This window comes from Rhododendron vialii, chromosome 10a (assembly GCF_030253575.1).
Source record: "Rhododendron vialii isolate Sample 1 chromosome 10a, ASM3025357v1".
NCBI classification, from domain to species: domain Eukaryota; kingdom Viridiplantae; phylum Streptophyta; class Magnoliopsida; order Ericales; family Ericaceae; genus Rhododendron; species Rhododendron vialii.
The window spans coordinates 31,989,560-32,016,960 of NC_080566.1; the positions used below are offsets into that span (position 1 = coordinate 31,989,560).

At 38.2% G+C, this 27,401-nt stretch overlaps 3 protein-coding genes across 6 annotated transcripts; 1 reads left to right on the top strand and 2 right to left on the bottom strand.

The window, feature by feature from the left end:
- Window positions 1–854: 854 nt before the first annotated feature.
- LOC131302430 (uncharacterized) lies at window positions 855–4,762 on the top strand. 4 transcript variants are annotated; one of them, XR_009191742.1, is made up of 6 exons: window positions 855–1,082; window positions 1,259–1,343; window positions 2,418–2,612; window positions 2,755–2,813; window positions 3,076–3,147; window positions 3,704–4,762. XR_009191742.1 is itself a non-coding variant. In XM_058329085.1 (5 exons), the coding sequence occupies exons 1-5, from the start codon at window positions 1,069–1,071 to the stop codon at window positions 3,776–3,778; spliced, it is 441 nt and encodes a 146-aa protein (XP_058185068.1). In that variant the 5' UTR covers window positions 855–1,068; the 3' UTR covers window positions 3,779–4,762. The 4 variants fall into 4 exon arrangements, 2 of the variants coding, with proteins under 2 accessions (XP_058185068.1, XP_058185069.1); XR_009191743.1 differs by having other exon boundaries at window positions 855–1,158; window positions 2,418–2,813; XM_058329085.1 differs by lacking the exon at window positions 2,755–2,813.
- An 860-nt stretch (window positions 4,763–5,622) lies between these two features.
- On the bottom strand, window positions 5,623–13,533 carry LOC131302431 (formin-like protein 5). Its single transcript, XM_058329087.1, has 5 exons — window positions 13,120–13,533; window positions 10,504–11,996; window positions 7,376–7,570; window positions 7,128–7,279; window positions 5,623–6,593 (listed from the first exon to the last, which is right to left on the bottom strand). Exons 2-5 carry the CDS (start codon window positions 11,960–11,962, stop codon window positions 6,093–6,095), a joined length of 2,307 nt encoding a protein of 768 aa, XP_058185070.1. The 5' UTR covers window positions 11,963–11,996; window positions 13,120–13,533; the 3' UTR covers window positions 5,623–6,092.
- Window positions 13,534–18,956: 5,423 nt separating this feature from the next.
- Window positions 18,957–26,589, bottom strand: LOC131302432 (uncharacterized). Its single transcript, XM_058329088.1, has 10 exons — window positions 26,275–26,589; window positions 26,148–26,179; window positions 24,937–24,983; window positions 24,262–24,330; window positions 23,348–23,385; window positions 22,384–22,520; window positions 21,592–21,682; window positions 20,883–20,954; window positions 20,412–20,524; window positions 18,957–19,373 (listed from the first exon to the last, which is right to left on the bottom strand). The coding sequence occupies exons 1-10, from the start codon at window positions 26,352–26,354 to the stop codon at window positions 19,249–19,251; spliced, it is 804 nt and encodes a 267-aa protein (XP_058185071.1). The 5' UTR covers window positions 26,355–26,589; the 3' UTR covers window positions 18,957–19,248.
- Window positions 26,590–27,401: the final 812 nt, after the last annotated feature.

A 27,401-nucleotide genomic window follows, 5' to 3' on the forward strand; every position in this document is an offset into this window, starting at 1 on the left:
GTCGTTACAGTTAGTATCAGAGCACAACCCTAGTCTACATGGTGGGGGCCACCTCTAGAATCTGGTACGAGCACACTGATTGTGTTGTACAGAACTAAGTGTCACACCATGACCACCAAGGGAAAGTTGCTAGACCAATGCAATGAGGGCATTGCCGCCAAGGTGAGGAGATTGTGAGACCCCGCTAATAAGTAGTCCCACATCGGGACTTGTGTTGCACAGAACTAAGTGTCACAGCATGACCACCAGGGGAAAGTTGCTGGACCAATGCAATGAGGGCATTGCCACTAAGGTGAGGAGATTGTGAGACCCCGCTAATAAGTAGTCCACATCAGGACTTTTGTGAGGAAAAAAGGTAATATATAAGGATAGATCTTATATACCAATAATAATAATATAAGTGGTTAGGCAAATGGTTAGCAGATCAGCTGGGGCGGGTCATTACAGACATAGTATCAGAGCAAGTGATAGATCTTATGTTCGAACCTCACCACCTATATTATTATTATTGGTACATGTTTAGCCCATATGAAAGAGAGTTTGGCTATACGAGCCTACTAAGTAAGTATATCTATCTAAAGCTTTAAAACTAAGAATCTTGTGGCCAATTGGACCGCTTGCCAATTTTTGCCCAATTTTTCCAATTGAGCCCCTCAATTGGCCAGCCTCCCCTTATAACTCCAAGTGTAATTTCGTCTTTCAGTTGTTTTGCAATGTGGGACGCGTGGTGCGTTAAGGAAGTGAGAATACTTGGGTTTCAGAAGTATCCATCTTTTTTCTCTCTGAAGTACACCGCTCTGGGAAAAACGTGAAATAACCCTCCTCTAAACTATCGCAAATCCAGAAGAGCCCTTCCGGTCCTTGGCTGCGTGTTCTAGATTCCACTCCCTTCTACAGCTTTCCTTCAGAGAAAGAGAGAGAGAGGGGGGCCAATTTGTGCATTTCCTCCGTAGTCGTCGCCCCTTGCCCTTTTGCTACAGTGTCGCGGGACGTGAGAGCAACTGTATCTTTCTGCTTTCAAAGATATTGCGTCACGGCCCTAGGCCAAAATCGTCACCATAAAAAATCATGGTTTTCACTAGGTAAGCTCTTCATCTGGGGCGTGAATGGATGTATCGATTCCTGGGTTTTGATTTGTAGTGTTAATCGGTTCACTAGGTAAGTTTTGTGTTTCTTTGATTCAAGGTAATTTTTTCCGTTCGTTTTGCTTTATTTTTTTGGAATGAGTTGTGATTGGGTGGGTTTTGTGTATTCCCAGTGGTTCGAGCCTTTATCGCCCTCTCTTCAACCGAAGCTCTATTCTGATTTGCATCCCTAGGATCAGGGATTCAAGTAGTCGGAAGGTAATTTTTTTACTGTTTGCATATTTTTTTCTCCTGATTTGGCTACGTTCAAGTTGTTATTTAGGTGAGTTTTATGTTTTCGGTGGGCTTGTGAAGGAGAAGTTAAAATCACAAAAGGGATTATATATTGTGAGTGATTTTCATTATTTGTGTATCTCAGTGAATTAGTGTTTCGATAGAGTTATGTTTACTTTGTTATATGATAGGCTATTGTTTTTTAAGGTTTTGTGGGTTTTGCTTTTGGGTATTGCTAGTGTAATTACTACGTACTCTTTTGCCTTTTATTTTCATGTGTTCGTATTTTCTGTGTAAAGGGGGTTTTTTGCTCATGTTTTGTGACAAAGGTAACGACAACATCAAACGTGTTAGTGGCTACCAAAATTTACAAACATGGTTTTCAAGTTGTGTAGTGGTTTATTTATTATAGAAAGAGAATCTGATTGATTTTGCTAGCACTACCATAACTTATTTTGCTGCTATCACAAATTGGCAATTCAAAAAATTTGCTATGATAGTGAATCCTATTTTCATTAGAACCTATCATTGTGGCCAAGTAATTAACTATATGTTTTTGTTCATATGCATGTATAGCTTGGTAATTTTATGAAGGCTAGATTTCATTTTTTGGATTTTCTCAGGACTTTAGAGTGAGATTACTTCACTATACCAATAGTTGTTAGTTTTGCTTTTGTCTTCCTCCTCAATGCTCTGATAGGAGAATATCTAACTTGATAGATCAAAAAAATTAAAATACTATGAAAGGAGTGTACCTTTTTCTTTTCTATATGCAATTTTTCTCTTAACCTTGGATGATTGCTTTGCTCTTAGTTTTGTTTTCCATTAGATTATTATGATAATTTTAGTGTTATCTTACTTGTTAATAAAAGAACGTTCAATGGGTGGCAATATTTGGTCTGGTTTTTCCAATTAAGCCCCTAGATGGGAGGGGTTCTAGGTTTGACTTCAGGGGTATTTGTCATCAATATGCAATTTTTAACTTAGCCGTAGATAATTGGTCCACTTTTAGGTTTCCCCGTTGATAATGGATTTTACTATGTTACTGTCGAGGCTCAGAAAACCATAGCCGCTGTGTCGTACTGTAGAGAAAATAACTATGGCCAGATCACTTTTAAGCCAGATGTCAAATTCATGCGTGACTATGGTGATTTGTTAGAGTTGGGCGGTGATCTTGAATACACAATAGAGAATGATTTAGTGATTTGGTTGGAGCCATTGTGCAGAATTCATTTGTGTGATATAGCACTATTGGTATTTATCTAGCATTTCAAGTCATTACGATTTATATATTTTTACTTGTTGCTGTGCTTTATTAATTTGAAGAAAAAATTAGAATTTCTTGCAAGTATATATAGTTTTTTCACTTTCTATTAAAGAAACTTCTTTCTTCTAGGTGTTGGTTGTTGTTGGTATTTAGCATACATCTCGAACCCTGATATAACTAGCTTAATGGTATGGTTCTGTAATTTTGGAAGATTTTGGAAGAATATGATGTTGTCTTTGATTAGCTTAGTTGCTACTGTTCATTGAAGTTCAAGTAGAAGGATTGGAAACTCTAGATTAGCTTGACAACTTGTAGAATAAGGAGCGATTTACTAAACAGGGGGACATAATAACTTTCGAATCAAAAGTAAGTTTAGGAAATCAGTCTATTTTTCCTACTTCTGTGTACACATGGTTTATCGTCTTAAGATATCTTATCAATGTTGTGCAGGTGGACAAAATATACCTTTTAACACACCTTCAAAAATTGCGAATGAGGAAGTTTCCCTCGCTGAAATGGAAGGTACCTCAGATCCGAACATTTCACTTGGAAGGTACATCATTTCTCTTTTCTGGAAAGATATGATAGGTACATTATTTTTTGGGCCATTCTTTCAGTTAGGCTGATTTATTTTACAGATAGGACAATCTGTGTTTATTTTGGCAAGGTACGATCGGAACGCTTGTGTTTGTGTTGAAGGTTTCAGATGTAGACTAAAATTTTGGTCTTTGAACAGCAACCCCCAACTTTCCTGTTCTTTTGCCTCTGGTCTTTTAAGATCTTCTCTCTTTCATTTATTGACGAAGAGTACCTACAGTAGAACCCAAGTACAACGTTGGTGAGTTAGTGAAATGGCCTTGCCTATTAACTCTAGAATGCAAATTAAGAGTTATTCAAACTTATTATATTATATTATTTGTTGTATTGATCATCTATTGTATGATTTGTGTATTTTTGGTTGTAATGATCATCTATTGTATGATTTGTGTATTCTTGAAAGTTAAGTGTTAGAAAAAACAATTGTTGAGAGTATGTTTGTTCTTTGGTTGCTAATTTAGGTTGTATATATATGTTACAGCACTATGGTCATTCGTTCTCCGTATGTTTGCTGGACTATGGAAAGGCATCCAATTCCAGGAGTTGGTGTTCGTGATTGTTATTTTGTTGTTACTGCTGAGGTCGAAAAATTTTATTTTTGCAACATACCCAAGAGAAAATGACAGCACCATTTCCAAAGCACACTACAAATTCGTTTGTGACTATGTTGATCGACTGGGATTGGGTGTCGATTCACACTAGACTTCAGAGGCCTCCCTGGTAGTCTGGCTAAATGCTATCACTCATAATTTATTTGTGTGTGAAAGTAATGTTAGTATTCACTTAATATTTCTTTGATTAAAGCTTTGTGTTTATTTTATTGTTTTCCTCTGTTAGTAGTTTAAAAAATTGGATTTTCTTGTGTTCATAAAGAGTTGTATCAGTAGTTATTATTTTTTTAAGAAAAGTTTTGCTTCTTGAGTGTGGATTGTAGCTGGTATTTGGCAGAAATTACAGACCTCCATTTGACTAGTTTAAGGGTTTGATTCTCTAACTTACTGTCTTTTATTTAGCAATTCTTTTCTTGTAGTTCTTGTTGTTTTCACTTTATTCTTTAGTGATGACATGATTATTGCATAGGTATTGCCACAGGAGTGTAAGCGATTTCTACAAGGTCACAACAGGACAACAATCACAGAGCTATGGATAATGATACATGTACCATAGTTAAAATTCTACTTATAACTTGATGTTGTATAAATGTTAGCAAGTCATGTAAGTGCAAAAAATCATCATTGCCCTCAAGTTTTAAGCTCTTGTTCTACTTTAGCTCACTACAATTACAAGAGGGTGCCAATCTTGCCTCTCAGTTATTGAGTTTGTGGTGCCTTCTCTATTTTCTCTCCGTATTTAGTTAGATTCTTTTTTTTTTTTGTTCTATTTTCTTCCCGCATTTAGTTAGATTCATTTTTTTGCCTCTTGTTCTTTGAGAGTTAAGATAACTATGTTGAAAGAGCAGACTAACATTTACTTCTCAATGTACACACCTTAAACTTCCTCAAACATACAGTACATCACAGGCACAAAATTCATAGGCATGAGACTCACGCAGTTCACCTAGTAAGTAACAAAGTTACCTTGTCTCCAATAGCTTAAATTTTTAGATGAGTTATAGTGTTAATCTAACACCCCCAACGCCGTGCTTTACATTGATTCATCTTTGTCTCTTGTTTCTAATCCTTGTTTTGCAGGCTTAGTTGTTCGTGTATTCGGCGTTGAGAGAATGCTTGTGTTCTCTTTTAGATTTTGTGGGGGTATTTTGTTTGGCCTTGTTTGTCGGGTTTTTTGTGTTAGCTTTTGTGTGGGTCATTTTTTATTCATATCATTGTACTGTTTATTTGGTTTCTTAGATATTTATGGGATAATAATAGTTCGTGGAAAAAAAACACACCCACAATTGTTTGTTTCTTCCTTAAAACTGCTGTGGGTGTTAACCTCCGATAAACTTCCGACCACATCTCAATCAATTTCAGTGACACAAACAGCATGGAATCAATGTCAATCATGATTTTTTTTTTCCCTGTTGTTGATAAACATTGATCCGCAATAAAGATGAACAGCTTTCGCGTAAGCGAATGATACCGTACATACCAGTCTGCATCATTTGAGGGATCACACGAGAAACCTGGCTCATGCCGAACCCAAACCATTTCTATTCACAGATAAGCTATTGGTCTACCGCTGATTTAACAAACATCAATAAACAACCTACAACTGTTTATGTACCGAATACAATACAGCGACTGTTTCGCAGAAAGTCTGTAAATACTACGAAGTGAGATGCTGCCACCCAAAGTCGCTTTACAACTTGATAAATTAAGCTATCAAAGGAAAATTTTGCATTCTTAACACAGTAACCACACGAGAAAACATTTGACCAAACATACAGACGCAGAGCACTCCCAACAAAGATTGATCGCCATAACGTAAAGCAAAGCTGCAATTTCACATGTTTGACATTTTAGCAAAGATATTTCCGAATCTAACATTGATCCAATCTTCGTCTGCTAAAATACTAGTAGATACTAACGGAAGTTCAATAAAGTTGGTCCTCCAGCTAAAGAGGAAAACAAGAAAGACCAATATTAAGTCCATGTACTCAAAGAGAAACCTAGAATTTTGAGGTTCTAAACCCAACTTAAATTCAGCCTCAAGCCAAAACAGCCCTCTGGAAAACCCTAGTCCATCAACGAACCAGCTTCTCACGTTCAACCTTGCCCCGAACAATTCCTTCACACAAGCAACACCTGCAGACCTGCAAAGACTCAATTATATGATATACTTTCCAACGTATTATCTTATAGATACTGACGAACCCATTTAGAAAATCCGAATAGCAGCTGTTGGGTTCAAGTGACAATCTATAATTCCTACTGCTTGGTGCTTTTTCCCTGTGCCCTCAGCTTTGCCTCCACTTGTTCGTCGGACAATGGTAAGTAGTAGATACGCGGGGTTGCTTTGGTCTTTTTAAAGAGATCATCGAGAGTAAGAATGGGAGCATCGACTTTCTCTGGCAGCGGAAGTGGAGGTGGCGGCGGAAGTTGAAGCCGTTCCCTTGCTTGGGGAGGGTTGGACAATGGTGGTGGAGGGGGAAGAGGAAGAGGGGGTGGCGGTGGGAGTTGCTGGCGCTGAACCTGCGGGCGGGAAGAAGGTTGGGGCTGCGACTTGGGAGGAGGTGGAGGTGGAAGGATGGTGGGGGACGTAATGACGGGTGATGCTGGTGCCTGAGCGGGCGGGGGAGTCGGCTCCACTCGAACTTTCACTTCCTGGGGGTCAACAAACTCAGCCACAAGGAGTCGCCCTCCATTAGTGGGCCATTGCAAATTGTACACAGCGTTTCGGGTCTCTACGGCTTCTTCCACAGAAGAATACTGCATCAAGAAAGTAATTACCCGGCAATAAGTACAGTTATTCCGATGCATTCAAATTTCTAAGAAAATGGATTTCCGCAAGAACAAATCAAACATTTATTTTCCTATTTTATCATTTGAGTCAGACTAAGTTAGAATTTTTCATTTGTTCCTCTTTTCAATTTTGATTTCTGGGTCTATCCAAAATTATTTTGTAGGCAATACATTTATTTTGGAGGATAGTAAAAAACAATGAAAGAAAGAAGTTCTATGACAAAATGCCACGTAAGAGTGAGAAACAGTGTCAAGGCTTATTGCTTGACAACAGAAACTACATTTCCATAGGCCTGTAGTATACAAGGTGTCAAAAAACCAATGCATCCTCCAGTTCGCCAAAAGCCTTGCACCTCATTAGGAGGTCATGAGTTTGGCTCCCCCTCCCCTAGGCTACAGGGTCGAAATATACCAGGAAACAAACATAACCACATGTATCCTCGTGCAAAAAACACATTTGCACATGAGAGAGAGAGAGAGAGAGAGAGAGAGGGGACTTACACTGACATAGCAGTGAGTTTTAATGTGGTCCATCCAAAAACTGGTTACAGAACCAGTTTTCCCAAGAAGTTCTTGTACAGCTTTTAGCGTAAACGGACGCAGGAAACGATCAATTCTTAGAGAATTAGTAGGCGACTTCGGAGATGGTGGAACTGCCAAATGAGAAGGGAGAGTGAGGAAATTCTCGTGCTGAAGCAATAATTTCTAGAGATGTTAAATATCGGTTTACAAAAAACATGAAAACTCACCGACACGCTCCTTTGGTGGATCCTCACTTGCTGTGGAATCAGATCTAGAGAAGCTGCGTTTCATAGTAGCAGACAGTGGTGTGTCTCTAGGTGTAGTGGAAGATGCAGGGTCGATTTGACGTTCGGGAACTTTAAGGGTTTCAGTGTTCCACCTCCTCTGCCTCTTGGAAGTCTCATTGTTCCCTACTACTTGTTCTGTGAAATCAGTTGTTTAACAATTGTGAATAACACAGACAGTCAATGCTTGCTATTAAGAAACATACAAATAAAAGACATTCTTGTTCAATAATGCATCCACGAAATCAACAGATGATGAAGCAAGATTAGAATGATATTTTTTAATTTCATTCCTACATGAAGAACCTTATTAGCAACAAGCATTCCAATACAATCATAATGCAGCATTATATAGTCTGTGTTCCTCTCTACAAATAACCCACAATATGTAGGTAACCATGTACTAGGAGTCTAGGACATCAAAGATGAAAGCATTATATGTTTTGGTCCCTATCAATATTTTTTCCTAGTATTTCTATCAAGTGGCTGCCCCATATATATATCATACAATATAGAACATCAACAATGTTAGTATGAACATTGACCCTAATCAACAAACTCAAGTACAGTATAAGTAAACAAAACAAGTTATATCGGGAAAATATCACAGAATGAGCCCCGTCACTTACATTTCGAAAACATGCATTTGCATGTGGTCTTAATGCAACAGTCCACTTCTTATAAGGGCGCCCTTACCGTATTACGGTAAGGGCTTCCCCTTTTCTCGACCAAATTTCGATGATCCGAGCCGCTCAATGTGTTCAGAATGTGATTTTAAGGGTACCCGCAAGAAATCAGCAAAAAAAAAGACCGGGAAGGGCTTGATTTGAGCAGTTTTTATTTGAACCGTTCGATAAAATACAAACAAAAACTGTTCGGATCAAGCCCTTTCCGGTCTTTTTTTTTGCTGATTTCTCGTGGGTACCCTTAAAATCACGTTCTGAACAAATTGAGCGGCTCAGATCATCGCAAATTGGTCAGGAAAGGGACGTCCTTACCGTAATACGGTAAGGGCGCCCTTATAAGAAGTTTTGTGTATATATATATCGAGATCCACAATTCAAGGAAATACTGATCATTTGTCCACCATCCCAAGGTCCCTACCAATCAAGGGCGCACCAAATAAGCAAGTTTTCGTTTCCCTTTGGTGACAACTGACGAGCAAAGAACACAAGCAAGTTTGGATGTCTACATAGCAATCAACATCTGGAGCTCTGCGCACACCATGTGACCAACAACCCAAGAACAATATCCAAGTAGCAAGCCACCTAAAGGTACATCGTCTCCAGGATGGACCCTTGGAGTCATGTCAAGCCTTTCCCGAGGGGAAAGGCCGAGTAATGTAGCCATTTCACTGAACCAGTACTCCCACGCCTTGTCCATCTCAAGCAGTTACTATTTACAAGACCCACCACAAATCCAATATTGCCATGGTCTCCTAGGCTAGGAGAAGGTCAAAAAACCGCCGCTTAGGATCAAGGGGGCAATGCGACTTGATGGTACAGTGAAGAGATGACAAGGTTGGGCTAGGGGTGATTTCAGTTTGGGTTCGGTCGGTTCGGGGTAAAAGTTTCAAGGGCCAATTTGGTTCAGGGTGAATATTTCCAACACCGATCCCGACCGGAGTTAAGTTCGATTCGGTCAGTCCGGGGTGGGTCGCTACAGTCAGGGATTTCGGTCTGCCCGAAATGGGCCTTAGTTGGGCTAAATATAAAACTCGACAATGGACCAAATGGCCCAAACCCATCAATCAATTTATTTGAGCCACATTCCTTACTTGGGCCTCAGGGTTTGTGGTTTAGGAGAGATGGAAAGTAGAGATTAAAAACAAATAGATGAACGGACCAGATTAATGTAAAAAAAAAAAAATTTTAAAAAAAAAAACCTCGGTTTACATAGTCGGTTCAATTCGGTCCTAGTCAGTCCATTTAATTTCGGTTCAGAACACTTAAAATTCCAGCCACCCGAGACCGAACCGAAAACTAACTTTTTTTCTTGTTCCAGAACCAAAACAGGGTAAAAACTGACCGAAAACCGAAAAACCGGTTGGTTTTTTTGGTCGGTCGGGGTCTGGCAGTTTTTTTTTAAGACCCCTAGGTTGGGCTTTCCCATTTGGATAAACTCGCATTTGAAACCCTTGGGTAGTTAAGGTAGTTGAGATGGCATCCTCCTCCAAAACTCCTACAAGAGGGAAGCCCCATGCATGCAAGGAAGAGAATTGTGTCAGCCAAAGTGCTATACATCTTAGATCATCTCCCAAATCCCAACTCTCTGACAGGAGATCCTTTTCTCCAGTATCACCCTCAGACCACCCGAATTATCTCCTGATTCTCCTCCACCAGCTCCAAAGGTGACGGGCCACATTAAAGCGTCCGCCATCTTCTCAGGTGGCAACGTCCAGCCATCTCAATACCTACTGCTCAGTGCTAACACTATCCACAAGCCAGTTTGTAAAAGAAAACAAGTTTACGGCTAGACATGAGAACTATATGGACGAAAGTAATGGTATCAAAGAACTCAATACTTGCATGATTATCAATTATCTAGGTTTAGGGTGTAGAATGTCTTGTGACAACCTAATAGGTCCGCAGATTGTGAGGTGAGATAAACCACAATACCAAGGCCCAAGCAATCACTCATGCCACATTACAACACCAAACCTTGCTCATCTCGATGCCTTCAGCAATTTCATTTTTCTACAGCCACACTGCCCACACATAGCGCCTATAATTTCGCTAAAAGATAATGCAAATTGCAAACCCATGGAAAACTAGCATATGCTATAATGGAGAGAAAGTGACTGCTTTTTAATATTTCCATGATCTTGTGAACCGGTTAAAGGAGAAAATCAAACCAGATGAAGATGCAAAAACATGCAAATGGTATCCATGTCAAAGTCTTCATCTGCTGTCACCAACTTACCATGTTCAATCAAAAGGGATCACTAATTATGAACTCATGTAAACCAATACTTTAGCTACCAAAGGACTTAGAAAAGTAACCACCACAGAACGCAAGCAGAGAAGAAAATATTGCAACAGAGAGAAAAAATGCTATGAAAGCAAGCTTACCATGAAGCTTTCGTTTTACAGGTGCAGCAGAAGCACTGTTCTTTTCATCATTAATGTCTTTCTTATCCACAGACATATCATCCTGCATAACATCAACTGGAGCTTCCTCCTTCACCAAAGGCGCTTCAGTTATCTCACTCATATCTCCCAACTCATATGACACATCCTTAGAATCTACTTGTTTACTCTCCAACGCGTCATCATCCACGGAATCATCACCGATGTCCAAATTTAACTTTTCTGAGAAAATCACATCTGCAATATCATTTTTCTCGCTCATTTCTGCATTAACAGTCTTCGTATCATCTCTCTCCTCAACAGGTACTTTGTTCTCCCGTGGCTCTTCAACATCCATTGGATGTAGTTCGTCACCATCTGGGAGAACATTGCACGATGATGGCTGCACCATCTCAGGCTTAACATCCAGTTCTAATTTGACATTATCAGCAATTATATTATCCTTTAGTTCATTCTTTTCATCAATTGAGACACAATCGCTAGAAATAGAATCAGATTTTACTTGAAACCCTAAAACAGTGCTGACCTCAGATACCTGGTAGTTTGGATCAGAAGACTCGAGTCCAAAATCGTCATGAGGAGGCTTTATCTCCTCATTCTCGATCAGGGACTCACTTTTCTGTAACTCTTGCACTGTAACTGTTACTTCAGATACTACACTCTCTGTGATGCTGGTTTCCAGAGAAGTTTCATGAACTACAATCTCCTCCTCTGTGATGCTGGTTTCCAGAGAAGTTTCACGAACTACAATCTCCTCATCCATAGCAGAACCGGTAACACTTATTACTTCCCCTTCTTGAACTTTCCCTTCGCCCAAAGAAAATTCAGTATTGTCTACTTGCACCTGATTCGTTTCACGATCCACCTCATTGCTGTCATTACCACGATCCATCAAGTCCCCAGTAGTTTCAGATACAACTGCTGGAGTTTCTAAAACGTGATCCATCATGTCATTGCCATGATCCATTATATCCCCAGTAGTTTCAGAAACAGACAGAACTGTCCTCGCATCTTCAGGTTGAGACTGAAATACCATCTCCTCATCCCTGGCATTACCACCTATTTCTTCCCCCTGTTGAGCCTTCGCTTCACCCAATAACACTGCAGTATCGTCAACATGAACCTTATCTATTCCACAATCCACCTCATTGTTTTCATAAACATGATCCGTCACGGCAACAGCAGTTTCAGAAACAATAAGAACTGTGCTTCCATCTTCAGTCTCAACCACAGGTGGGGCAGTTCCATCAAAACCATTATCAACTTTTCCCTTGGCAGAATCATCTTCATTACGAAGTGCTTCATCCAGCCTTTTAACTAATTCTTCTTTCAACCCCCTTGTTATCAATTTCCTTCTCCTAAGCTCTTCTTTTAGTTCCGTAACCTTCCATTGATCAATTGGTCGATTGTCAAGAACTGGATATGATGATGGTGTCTTCATATTTCCCAAGTTCTTTTTCTAGCAAAGATTCAACCTGATTAAATGCAAATAATTCAAAATGAATCCACCAATCAAAAAGCCAAAGACAATTAGTACAAGGAAAAGGAAGGTTGGGCAGGGTTATCGGGTATCCACCAATCAAAATGCCCAACTTGAAGCTTACGCGAAGTTGGTGGAATAGAGTAGGCTGTTTTTCCACAAGATCATCAACATGACCCAACCCAAAAAACACAAATATCCACTCGGTTGTTTAGACAAACTTACGCATGCAAAATAGACAAATCTAACCCATTTCATAGAAAGAAAAAACGCATTTTCATGTTATTTCTAGTGATCGAGATATGATTGAAGTGATGAGCAACCCACTTCACCTGAATAATAACTCATGTACAAACAAAAATTCCAGAACACCACTAACCCAACCCTCGTAAAATGTTTTTTTTTTTTTTGAACAGCAAAGAAAATCTCATTATCATCGTAAAGATAAAAGAATGATCATTACAGTAAGAAAGCAAATGCATTGAGAGAACTTCGAAGAGTATGAAACCCTACTAGTGTTGCAACCCCACGTGCTATTTAATTTCCACCTATCACCCACCCAACCCCCAGTGAATATAATAAAAATACTTATGTTTCCATACTTTTCCCCCTCACAAAATAGACTAAATGCTAACTAAACTGAATAAAGAAATGTTCCAAGGGCTTTATGCATACATATACTTGGATGTTTCCCAAAATGCTCACAACAAGTGCAATATACGAAGCCATGAGCATAACTGAAAAGTGAAAACCCAAGGCAGGACTTCACAATAACTAACAATCATCTATCTTTAAGCATAGCTTGATTCCACAGCATAATCCAACCGACCACCCAAGACCAAAAAAAATAAAATGTCTTTAGGGGTTTACCAATTTCCATGCGTATATTTTCCATAATGCTCCCAACAACCCAATATTAATTCTCTCTCGAAAAAGTTTCTCCAAGCCAGAAACAGATGTCTCAGAAAACTACCCATGGTTATCATTTTACTTTAGACCCAAACAGATCTGAAAAAGGGGCTGAAAACCTAAATCACATTCAAACCCAACTCATGGAAACTATCATATCCCCCAAAGCCAACACCAAACCCTAATTTGATTATTAGTTTGGAACTCACCGCTTTGTTCGGTTCACAGGCCTTGAACGTTGAGAAAAATCCCAAACCCTAATTGCATTCAGAACACAGAAACAACCATTAGACAAAACAAACAAAAAGAAAATCGAGAAAATCAAACGCAATCGAAACAAATCCAACACGACACTAGATATAAACGGCGAAAACAAGTCTCGTCGAGGTTATTGTTTCCGTTTATTAGAATAGATTTTGGACCGGAAAACGAAAACCCTAGAAACGGAAAACAGAGACGGGAGAATTTCTGAAGCGGGGAGCGTGCGCAAGAGCACGATAAATTGTGTGGCAGAGGATTTAGGAGAGAGAGAGTCTAGCCCTATTTAGGGTTTCGCTTCGCAGTGTGTGCCGTGTGTCGCATTCAGAAAAACACAGTAAGATGCGGGGGGTTGTAAATGCACACCGTTTTCGCCTGAGTACACCCCTGTAGCTTTTGTATTTGGGAATTGATTTTCATACTGTATTTTTTTTTTATCCACATTCTCTTTTTTGTTTTTTAGTATTAAAAGTGTACGATATTTTTTTGGCTAGACAAAAAAAGAGTACATTTATAATAGTACCCTTCTAAATGTGAAAGAATATACAAATAAAAAATTAATTTTTTAAATTCATATCACAAGAGAGCAAAAAGAAAAGTATAGTTATAGAAAAGAAAGTGTAAAAATCAATTACCTTATTATCTTCGAAAAATAACTGAGGAGTTTTGTTTGGTTTCGCTTCCGGTGGTGAGTCCACGGTAATATTTTTGTCTTTGATAATTTTTATTTATGTTGTATTTGGATGGGGTTTTGAGAATTTTTTAGTTTGATTTTTTGGATAATGAGTGGAAAAAAATAAGATAATGATTGGGATAGAGGTAATGAGCGGAGAGAGATAGAGGGAGAAATGAGAATAATGATCGAAAAGTGGAGAGAGAAATGAGAATAATTATTGAAAGTATGCATAATGAGTGTTTATTGAGTTGGAATTTTTTTTTCAAAACGGAAACCAAACAAAGCTCGTAGGCTCCGTTTGTTTGGGGTAAAATGTTTTCCAGTAAAATATTTTACCTAGTTTTTGGTGTTTGGTTGTATAAAAAAATTAGAAAAATATTTTACATGTAAAACATTTTTCATCAATTGGATGAAAATAACTTACTCTTAAATCTCAGTTTCCTCGATCATCAGTCATGAACAATGTCCAATTCCAATATTCTCAGGTCTCTCCACCGTTTAAGCCCCCCCACACTATTTTGTTGATTTATAAAATATTTTCAAGTGCCAACCAAACACCAAAAAATAAAAGTTTAAAGTTTGTTTTATAAAAAAACATTTTACATTGTAAAATATTTTTACATCGAAACAAACGGAGCCGTAATTTTAAGGATTAATCATTTCTCCTAATAAAATGAATCGGAAAAGTATAAAAACGTAGACCGAAATTGAAAAAATAGTGTTCGGTTTAGTTTTTGAAAAGTTTTTTGAAAAATAGTAAGGATAATAAGTGAAGAGAAATGTTGAAAGTATGGGGAATTTTTTTAAAAATTCTTTTTGAAAACTAAAGAGAACACAACATTGAGTGTTATGATTATTGGTTTGGGCTTATGTGTAAAATTAAGAGTGTATCACATTTTTTTTTATGACCAAAAAAAAAAAACACAGAAGGCCAAATATCAAACTAGCATTATTATAACAGCAACAACCACACCCAAGCAGAAAGCCATAGTGAGAATAGTGGGTTGTCCATCTCGCTCTGGTTTGCTGCAGTTGTTGGGTGCATGCGAAACCGCCTCTAGGCTTTGTCCCAGAACGGCAATGGTGGCGGCTGATGATGGTGGGTGGTTGGGTCTGGGTCGATGGGCGGCGTTTGCAGGGTTGCATTGGTGGCCGAATTTTTGTTGTGGTTGCAGGTGTTTGGCAGCTTCCATTGGCCATGGGACAGCAGTGGTGGATCGGGTGCAGATGCGTATTGGGCTGCTGTATGATTTGGATTTTGAGTTAGGGTTAGTTTAGTTTTTTTTGGTATTTGGGCCAAACCCATTTGTTTGAGCTGGGTTTCTTTTGGGTGTTTGTGTCTTACCAACCTTTGGGGTGTTTTCCTTTTCTGTTTAAAAAAAAAACAGTGAGATGAGATGTAGTGATATATGAGGTACTGTCATTGTGCATAATGCTCCCTAGTATATCATTACAAGAATTCTCTTTTGTATCATTTTTTAATCACAAATGTTAACCACATAGATAGTATGTGCACATACGGCCCTGTGGGGCCCACGATAGGGTCCCCACAAACAATCCAAGCTGTCCATTAGCTTTAAAATGATTTTCTAAGCCATCATGTTAAAAATCAACTCAATCGGATACCTCTAAGTGCTTGATCCAATCGTCTAAATGTTTCTTCAGATTAAAGTCTAAGCGAAAATTTGAAAGATTAGATTAAATATTTAGAGGTATTGGATTGAGCTGATTTTTTATGCGATGACTTAGAAAATTATTTTAAAGATAATGGACAGCTTGAATCGTTTGTGGACCCCGTAGTGGGCCCCACAGAGCTGTATGTGCACGATCTGTGCACATACTATCTGTGTGGTTAGCATTTTTGTTTTTTAATGGTATTGAAATCCCTTTGTTGTTGATTAAAAAAAAATTTGAGGTAGGTTACGGACGGATACAGATCCTAATATAACAATTCTGGCAGATGCAAATCAAATTAGTTTGGTTGGCGGTTCAAACCGAACCATCCGCCCAAAAAAAAAGTTTAAAACACAGTAAATGGACTAAGAGGCAAGAGCAGATTGAAAACCCTAGTCTATAATCCTAAATTGCTTGGATAGACTCACCCTAAACAAGTTCAGACAAGTCTTAACATTCATCCACCCTAAAGTACTCATATGTAGGTGACTGTGTTATTTTTGTTCACAATCTATCTCTCGGAGGATTTCCCGATCAAATAACTTGTAATTCTGAATGATATTGGTTTGGTGGATGATGCAATAGTTTATCTTATACTTGCTTGGACTTTAGGGTGGATGAATGTTAAGACTTGTTTGAACTTGTTTAGGCTTCATTGAACTTGAAGCTTTGGGCTCTATATTTCAACTTTTTGGTGTATCTAAAAAAAATAAATTGCATGCTCAAATCCACATAAACCATCCAAACAGAACTGATCAAACGACAATCACGGACGGTTGGTAGATGAAGAAAACGACAATCCGCCGTGAGTGGATCGAATTGGGAACCAAACTGATCCACCCAAAACTGATCTGGGCAGCCTATTGAGTAAGCTATAAAAAATAGAGCAAAATATCTCATTTTATGCAATATGAACTAGGGGTGATACGAAAAATCAAAAAAATCGACCGAAGTAATCAGTTCGGTTCAGCTTGAGGGAGAATTTCGATTTGGTTTGATTTTTTGTTTATAGAAATTTATTTTTTCAGTTCGGTTTTCGATTTTACTAAGGTTTCAATCGAAAAAACCGAACCAAACCGAATTATAATTTGGATCATAATTTTTTTCGGTTTGGAATTTACTGGCCCAAATGAAACTTTAAAAGTACGAAATTTGTTTAAGTGTTTTGGCCCAAATGATTTCGAAGTGTGTAGAACACATAAATCTTGCATTTTTAGCCCAAATGGGCCCAATAAATGTGTGAATTATTACTTTGTTCCATTTTTTGAGGCCCCAAAGAGGCCCATAACTTAAAACCTGAAACCGACCGAAAATCGAATGAACCGAAACCGAAAAAACCGATATCTCTTTCGGTCGGTTTCAGTAGGTGAATATGGAAAACAAAATCGATACTTCGGTTGCTAAAATTCCAAAAAACCGAACCGACCAAACCAATATCACCCCTAGTGAATGTCACGGAACCGGAGGTGCTGTAGTGTACCCGGTGTAGTGCAGGTGTGATGCACGAACTGTTGATCTCTTCAATCAACGGTTGTGATGTGTTTTTAATCTTTCAACGGTAATAAAAAGTATCTTTTACCGGTAAAAGATTATTTTTAATCTGAACCATTGATTGATGAAATCAATTGCTGTGTATCGCCTTATATGTGCACTAGAGCACCCTCGGATTAAATACAACAGATTTTGCCTCCAGGTTTGGAAAATACTGTAACCCCCTGAGGTTTCGCGATGCACTTTTTCTTTGAGAATAAATTTTACAGAAATGCTACACTTACAATATTTTTCTACAACATTTTTACAATATAGTGACGTGGCCAAGGGACCCATTCATTTTTTTGTTTTTTGGCTGGGTAAAGTGAGTGGGTCCCCTGGCCACGTCACCATGTTATAGAAAAATGTTGTAAATGTAACATTTCTCTAAATTTTATCCGGATCAGTTGGAAATCCTTTTCCGCCCCACCAATGAAGGCTTGCCAACTCAGCAAATTACTTCTTCTCTCCAACCTTGCTTCCTCTCCTATGGACTAAGCCACACCCGATCCCCCTACCATGAAACTGGCTTACGAAACACCTTCCCTCTCCAACCCAACCCATCCCCTCCCCACCCCACTCGCCCCAATCCTCTGCTCGCAGCAAGTGGAGTAATTGAAAACCAAATCCTAAAGAAATTGAAACCTAACCCAAACACAGTTGATCGAATTGTTCAGAACCCATTAATAGTGGGTTGTTAATTCATTAAATTCTAATCTTGAAAACAAGTCAAAACGAAATACAATAAAACACTATTTATCTTTCAGAGCGTTAGATGAATTTACAAATACATACATTTGTGTGTGCGTAGGTCAAAAGTTTTTAGATGTGAGAAGGCGGTGATTGTAGAGAGATGGTGATGTGTAGAGATGGTGTTCTTCTGATGGTTGCTGTCGGCAAGATCCAGGGGAGATGGTGGGGGAATTGGGTGTGGCTTAGTCCATGGTTTTTTTTTAATGTGGTTGACACGTGTAGTGTTTTTAGCTCTGGGACAGGGAGCAGGACAATAGAGATGAAACATAGGATCCCAAGCCAGGAAAGTCATGAGAGAGAAGAAGGAATTTGCCGAGTTGGTGTGGTGGGGCGGAAAAGGTAAGTTTTTCAGCTAATCCGGATAGAATTTATTCTCATTTTCTTTAAATACTTTTAGTCATTAATCAAATTTTTTTAACGTTTGTTAATTTTGTGTCAAAATTTTGTAGATTATTGCTCCGTTCCAACGAGATGAATCGGAAAAGTAAAATTTTTTATTTTACCCAAGTATTTTAAGAAATGTCAAAATTTTGACCCTTTTTTTTACTTGAAAGTGGTTATTTCCCAAAATATTTAAGTAAAAGTCATAAATTTTTAGTTTTCCTATTCATCTTGATGAGACAAATCAAACGCGATTTTTTTTGAATAATGACAAAACCAAAAAAAGTCCTTAGCAAAATGGAGTCTCAATCGTTCGAAAATGCTTATACTGGATTGTACCTCAGATTCCAACACAAATAATCGGAGTCATTTATTCAAAATATATTATTTGGGACTGATAATTAAAAATTAAAAGCAATATTTTTTTTGGGTTTTTTTCACTAATTTTTTGCTGATCACTTTTAAGGGGATTTGCCATATTGGGTTTGTATCAATAAAAAGTTGCCCTGGTTTCGTCACCGAACTGGAGGATGGAATCATGGAAATACAAGATTAATCATATTTACAAATACAAGGTGGTGACGAAAATAATTTTGTTAACCCATTTTAGTTTTGATGGCATGGAGTCAACCGGTTTTTATCCTCCCATAAATTTAGCTTGGAATCCAAATTTTAGAACTTAAAATTAGCCATAAGGTCACTCAGAAAGTCGTAAGGTCGCCGAATTGACAAAAAAGATGGTCTGAAAGAATCATCACCAGTCATTCCAAATAATTTGCCATCGTACAAACTGATTTTTATTTTCACGTTTATGCAATAAGCAAGTCTCAGCGAAGTGATGTTAAAAACTCCAAAACTGGGTTTCACCCAAACCGACTCTATCTCTACGCGATTAAAGATTAGGCGGGAGGATAAAATGAGTACAGGAAGGCTAACTACAGCAACTAGCATTATTACATACTAGACCCACAACACAAGCCACTTAATACAGATAAATACCAGTCATGAACAAGGCATTTTCCCGGGGGGTTTCGCGTCACAAAGCTGAGGATGGAAATAGAATCTTTCACTCACTCTCCTCATCACTCTCCTCCAAGCTTAAATGATTAACATTCCTTTCAAGCGGGGGAAGTCCGTCTTCAGAATCAGAACAAGAGCCCTGGTCTTCACCTCGGGATGCCACGTCTGCTCCTGTTGTTCCACAAACGTGAAAATTAAATCATACCAGGAGAGTCCCATGGGCCATGCAGATGGTGTTAATGTTCATTATATTTGTAATTCAGGCGACGATTTTTTTGTTTTGTTTTTGGGATAAATACTTCAGATGACGATATTAACGAGGGAAAAAAAAAGAAAAAGAATATACTACTTATTGAATGCATTTAAAAGTACATGCCGAATTACAATATTCAGTTCTTAAAACAAAAACATCAAATGCAGGCTGGACTGAGGTAGAGAGTCCTAATATTGTGCTGCAAAAGTAATGGGAAGAGGAATAAAGCTCCGGACCAAGGAAGTGAGTGATATATCGTTGGAAAACATTCAGAACACAATAAATGGCCCTTGATTCGGACAAATGGAAAATTGGTGACCCCCAGTTTTGAGATTAGAAGTTGGCTTCAGTAGTCCCAGTAAATGGCTACCAAAAGCAGCTTACAGCTGCTGAATTGAACTGCAGCTGTAAGCTGCTTTTGGTAACCTCCAACTCTTAACTGGAGGTTTGTCGAGCATATTGGCCGGTGAAAGAGGATATCTTTTCTTGATAACTAAGAGCATCCACATTATAATAAACAAATTGGTATGAATAAGCAAACTTAACAACAATGCTAAAAAAACACCTCACATTGTAATAAGCAAAGTTACAAGTCTTTTAGCAAATAATCAAATTCCATCCATTCCATAACCAAACTTAACAACTTTTACCAATAACCAAAACTCAATAATCAAACCCAATAACCAAACTCAAAACTAAAAAACACCCCACATTAGAATTGTCTCATCGAGACGAATAATTTGGTGTGGTCGAGTGCGTGATTAAAACTCGTTTGCAATTGGACATAGGTGCATTGCGTATTGTGGGGTTTTTTTTTATAGGGATGCAAAAATAACCAATGTGGAGGTAAAGTTTGTTAAGTTTGATTATGAACTAAATGGATAATCAAATGCTGACGTGGCGCATTTTGGTTATTGAATTTGATTATTCCCATTGCGGATGCTCTAACTACGTACCTTCAGCGGAAGGAACCTTTGTAATCAATTGAGTCTCCTGGGAAAGCCAAGCATTCTGAACTGAAATAATATCAGCACTATTTTCACACTCTGAATACGCCTTTAAAAGTTCCCTGCCTCGGTTGAATACGCCAGCAGTTAATACAGAGAAAAGGTACAAGAATACTTAGTATTATGACACTATGGAGGACATGGACCTCATGCGGAAAAGAATGTGATATAGAGTTCAGATAAATAGTCCATCATCTGTAACTCTACTCAAAATGAAGCTATTGTAAATAACCGAACTCGTAAACTCCATTTTCCAGGACAAAGAGAGATTGGTTTTGGCCTTCTCAATGGGCTCAATTGCTGAAACTGTTTCAATGAATTCCATGTTGCTACTCACAAGCACATGCATACATGCACAAAGCACAATCAACTAAGAATAGCTCAAACAATGTCCATGATTAAAGAGAACCGAAAAAATACCTGTTTAGGGACAAGAAAGCATGACCCCACTTGAATTTACTTAGCAATAAATTCGCTGTTTCCTCCTCCCCACTGTAAACAAAAATGGAAACTATGTATTAGTCGTGCTGCCACAAGTTCAACATGGTATGTTACAACTTAGAACTTGGTGAGTGAAACTTTGAACTTAGAAGTATACATGTGCAAAGTCCTAAACTATACATTAGTGTCTGGAGTCATACAGGCCTATCCTCCAAAATCAGGACAAAGGGACATTACTAGACTGTTTACACAAGTCCTTCCTCATCTTCGAGTTAAGATATGCAATATTTCAAGCTTGATAAGGAAACTTCGCTTGGCCAAAAATATTATTATGACAAAATTGAGGAATCTGTGTCCCTTTCTTTCTAACAAGGCAGTGGAATGAGCCTCTTCAAAAAACTGGAAGTAGCACATAACATATCCGCTGATCAAAAAAAAAAAAGCACATAACATATCCAACCGATACCATGGTTTGTTATGTGTCAAACACGGATACACCACGTATTTCGAGTAATCCATGTCACATAGCCCATCATCTGACTGACTGGCCTTAAATAAGGGGTCACAAGTGCTAAGCCAACATGGGATGTGTATTCTTTTCTCCAACAATCACAGATTGATTCATATTTCACAAGAGCCTAATCAGCAGATTGATTCATATTGCATAGAGGTGGTTTAATTTTGGTACCAGATTAATAAAGCTGCAGACAATGCCTCAACACAAGATAGTTGACATGGCCGACCGTAATTTACAGGATTCGCTGCTACCAACCATGGTACTGCATTCAAAGAAGATTTGTCAAGTTTCAAGAGAGTCTAGGGAAAAACTAAAGTAACTGATATATACCAGATCCTGGTTAGCTTTAGCTTATTGACACTTGTGCATTGTGCAGTGACTGTAGCATACTATTAGTGTTTTCATGTGTATATAACCCAGCCTTACTGCCCAACAAAATCAAAACTCTTACACATTATGCATCCATCCTTAAAAGGGAGCAATACAATATCTATCATTTCAATAATTGGGTCCTGCTTGAAACAGTATTTTCTGTTCTTGATTAGATCTATTATAGACAAGATTACAATACTCATTAGGAAAATATGGAACAAGTTTACAACTCTTACAAAATCATTTAACCCAAAGAGAGTGTCAATCTTAAATACTACACAGTGGCGGTTAATTTCAAAATTGCCTCCACACGTTGATCTGTTTCAGGTTCAGTTAGTGAGGCAAGTGACACAATAAAGATTCAGTTAGTCAATCTGTAAATCTCTCACCATTTACACGTTTAAGAATTTACTAAAACCCATACAAAATCAATAAACCAGATACCATATAAGGCCAAGCTTGGTTTAATATAGGTCAGCCTTTTAGCTCAACAAAATGCATATATAGCACAATGGTAGAGTAAAAAGTAAGACTTGATGTGAAAAAATTGTTTGAAGTTGCCGATCTAAAATGCTTGTTTGAAGTTCTTACAGAGACGAGGAGCAGCACAACGCAATTTTGTGAACGGTACATCATCCAAGCGAGCCCATGAGCAATCAACAACAGCCAACCCTTTCCTTTTCATAAGGATATAATCTTCCTTAGAGACACATTGCTTACCAGCAGGACTGGCAACATGATTATATAAAAGAGATGTAAATAAGTGTTGTATGGAAGCTATAGATGTAATAATTACGCCCCATAAAATGCTAGTATATGCACATTGTACCTTCCCAATAATCAATTTATACTCATAAATAGAATTGTTAATCTGGGAAGGCGAAAGACATGTACATTCCAATGCGTTTAACTCCTAATCACTAACTATTTTCAGGAGATGTATGATCAGAAGGTAAACAGGTTCAAAGCGTTCCAGTTTTCTCGAGCTCATAGGGTACAAGTGTGAGCAAGAAAGGTAGGACTAGCATCTGTTAGCTATGGTTCAAATTCCATAGCAAGTAGAAGTTGATGGAAAATAAAACTTTCAACCAAAATCTTTCACCTACTTTTAGGCTGCATATTTTAGTAGCACTCAAAAGAAATTTTCCTTTATTCTTTGATAAGCAAGCCCTCGAAGTTATATAATGAAAAGACATGGTAGTTAAAAAAGGGTGCAAATGCAATGCACGAGGCTCCCGCCATTGTAGGTTCTGGGGAAGGATTGATGTACGCAGCCTTACCCCTTCAAGCAAAGAGGCTATTTCCGCAACTCGAACCCGTGACCTCCAGGTCACATGGTAGTTATTCTTTTTAATTTTGAACTGTGACGTGGGGGTCAATTGGCAAAGTGGCGAATTGACTTACAGAAGAGAAAGAGGTATATTCTACTAAATGGTCTGAACCCCACCCCGCAACACCTTTATGTTTAGGGTGACGTACATATAGGATTCTCCATGTCACTACAAGAGGACCACAAACATACGTAGGTAAACAGAGAGAACTTCGATGTAAGTACCTCAACACAATGCCCCCAAAACCATTAGTGACGCGCAACTCCTGCATGATATTGCCAAATTCATCATTCAGCAAAGTTAGTAATGCTTGAGCAGTATTCAAATGTGCAGCTCTGTAAGCCTATGAGCAGTATTCAAGCCCAGCCAGCACAAATTTTCAAACTAACTGCAACACTAGTAAGGTTTTTTGAACAGTCTTAGCACTGGCAAACTTTTATAGTTCCCTCTCAAACGTCAGAAAATCAGTTCCAGATCACAGGAACCATTCACTGGCATCACGAAAAGAGGAGGTAAACCACACTTGCCCTTAGGCTAGCAGAGCCACACTAGCTCAGTTATGGAGGCCTGAATGGAAAACAAGACCTATACCTCTACGCCAAATCTCTATTTTTCTCCCCCAATAGTGTCTAGCCCTCACGAAACACTTGGGCTCATGACGCTTTTCTCTCTCCCCTTTTCATTCACAAATGCCATGAATATTTTGGCCCAGACGATACCTGAGTGTGATTATCCAAGCCTGCTCTTCAAACCCAATAGCCAACAAGCAACTGACACATTGCCAACTAAAATTGGCCCCAACGTACATCAACTTGTTTGGGCCTCTAAACACCCAGTCTAACAATAAAAGGAAAATCTCCGAGGTGAATTTCTGCTTGCTCGTTGAACCACTGCAATCTATCAAATACAAACAGATTGCTTGTGTACAACACTTCGAGGTAATTGTTGCAGTCTAGTTGACCGCTATTCTAACCATTCATACCTTGTTGCAGTCTAGTTGACCGCTATTCTAACCATTCATACCAAGACAAGTGGAATTTTCTCTCTTTTTTGAAATGTAAGACAACTCTAGCAGGCAGCATTAATTGTGCGTATGCATAAAAAAAGCTACAATTGAAATACAAGTTAAGCGGGTACTCTCTTTCAACAAACCAAATCTTGAAAGCTTGCGTCCAGTGCATTTTTTTGCATCACATTGCCCAAAATCCTGAACCAACAGAACACACCAACTAGATTCAGATATGTGAATTAAATTTATTTGTGACAGTTTACACAGTTCATGATCCAAGTCGGTGTGTGAATTAGCCCTGCCTGTGATGGTACTGAAAGAAATCATTCAATTTCAATTTTTTTTTAACTTGTGTTACTCGTGAACGTGATACTTTAGCGATGAATTTTATGATTTTTGCCAATGCCAAGAAAAGCTTTTTCATTTTGGACCTCTACAGCATTCACACACTGTTACAACAGCAATGATTATACAACAGCTGAAGCAGACCCCTGGTAGAATTGCCTGGAATTTTCTCAAACATAATTTTTTGAAGCATAGAATGAAGGCAAGAATTGCAAATCCAAACAGACGTCTAAAGTACAAGGTAGGATATTAATCCTCACAAACCCATTAGGAAAGTACCCAAAAAAAAAAAAAGAGAGAGAAGGCTTTAGCAGCTACGATAACTTTAACCATGCAGAGGGAACACCTCATGTGGGTTGTACTTGCTAACTGAATAAATCGTCAACAGTTTAACCACCCACAGCTACCCACAGAAGTAGTAAACAATGTCATCGTGCCTAAAAAATTACAGACGCATACCCACATCGCTAGCTGAATTTTGGGTACCATTTGCTCTTCTTCAGTCTCTGTAACGATAAGAAACTTGTTACATGTCACAAACAAATAATGCACCCCACTGAAACAAATTAGATGTCTTTGGAATGCCTAAAAAAGCAACCTCTTCTTTTCTTTCAGAGTCAACATTTGCACCTTGAGCCAAACACTTTTAGTTTTCGTTCATCCCAAAACACATCTAAAGTAATTGGAAAAGTAAAAATGTGTATATAGCCTAATTGAAAAATGAAGTCCTTTAAATTACAAGCCAAACAAAACCCAAAAAAGGAAAGGGGAGGGGGGGTTGGAATTGCGTTTAGTAAGCCTTCAAAACAATTGGTTCTACTTTCTTGATCCGTATCGTCCATTAACCGCAAAAGTTAATAATTCTGTGGAGGAAGTGAAAACATAAGTTCATTAAAGAACCCAAATACGATTAGAGCATCTCATTTGGCTCCGGAAGTACATCATATGACAGAATGAAAAAAGTGGGACCTATTTTTCAGTGTCAAAAACGTTTTTTAGTTTAGACTTTAGAAAGTGCATGGGTGCTCCAATGGGTAGATAAAGTAGGCGTTAAGTACATGAAAATAAACCTACGTACATTCCTATATACTTTCTTTGGACTTAGGATCCATGTTTGACAGAATGCTAATTATTCTTCTCATACAAGAGCCTCATTTAGAAGCTATTTTATGAGCCAACCGAGATGGGCATAGCAAACACCTCTAAAGCTATGTAGGAATCTCCGTGTCCTATGCAAGCACCAGTTATTCGACTTTGGAGGTCAAAGTAAAACAAAAGTTAGGCTCTAAAAAAATCATGAACCCTATAAAACCTTATCTTAAAAGTACAATTGCACACCTTGAATCACCTAAAATTCATAAAAATTAATAATATCATCCATGATTTCATAACTTTTGTAGAGCAATTCATAACATTTGGACATAAATTAATGAAATTCATCTTGAATTCTTGTCTTGATGTTACGAATTCTTGAACAAATGTTACGAATTTCGTACAAAAGGTTACGAATTTAAATCATTCAAAGGGTGCATTAGGCATACCATACACACCCAAACATGGGGTGCATTGTAGCAATTCCCATGAAATACAGAGACAGTGAAAAAGAATTACTAAAAATTTAGGAGGCCGTTATTCTCATATATGGATGTGATTTGTGATGAATTCTTTACCTGGTTCAATCGGGAGAGACTCTTCGTCATCCCTGTTCAAATAGTCGTCAGTGAGTCGTGACATACAGAGAAGAACATGTGGGTGCGAATACGAGATTCGGTAGAAAAAAACCCTAGTGAATTTTACCTTTGGAGTTCACGAGTGCGACTAGATTGACCTCGATGTGACTGATTATTTCTGAATTTCTTCGGCTTGTTGTGACCCATCTTTTTTTTTGGAGATGAACAGTGGTTTCTACCCAGAACAGTGGTTTCTACCCAGAACAACAACGGCGGAGTGTGATTCTCAGATTCGTTCTAGGACGGTGTTGCGCGCGGGCAGGGTTTATGTTTCTGCGTTTTCGTTACGCCCTGTTTGTTACTTGGAGGAAAAGGAAAGGGAAAAGGTAGAGAAGAAATGAATGCGATTTTCCCACTGACTTTGTTTTCGAAGCCTCGCGTTTTCTCAAACCGAAATGCTACTCGTACATACAATCTGTGCACAGATTGTGCACAGTTTTGTGGTGAGGTCCACCATGAGTCCCACACAAATGATCTGAGCCGTTCATTAAATGTAAAACATTTTTTCAAGGGTTTTTATAAAAAATCAGCTCAATCCAATACCTATAAGTGCTTGATCTAATCATCTAACTTTTCATTTCCCGAAAATCTGAATGAAAATATAGATAATTGGATCGAGTACTTATAGGTATTAGATTGAGCTGATTTTTTACGAAGACTCTCGAAAAAATATTTTACATTTAATGAACGGCTCGAATCATTTGTGTGGGACCCGTGGTGGGCCTCACCACAAAATCTGTGCACAATCTGTGTCTGGTACAGCATGGTTCTTTCTCAAAACGGGGAGGTCAACAGATTGATGCCGTTTGGATCCACCTTGACCTCACTACTGCCCGTAATATTTAGGAGTAATTATTCAATACTCTCGGAATATATGAACAGTATATATTCTCTTTCCTCGTATAGCATGTGGATCTCACGTGTGCCCTACATGTTATGTGAGAGGTATACTATTTATATACTCCGGGAGTATTAAATAATTTTTGAATATTCAATCCAAACACATTTAAAGTACTTTTTTAAAAAAAAGGTCATTTTAAGTTTTAAAAAAATGATACTTAATAGATCTTACAGAGACCTTTTGAACGGTACAAAAAAATCAATTTATTATTTTTTTATTTAAATATATGAAATAAATACTTACAATTTTTTAAGAAGTGTTTGGAACTGGCTCTCAATTAGTTTATGCAGCTT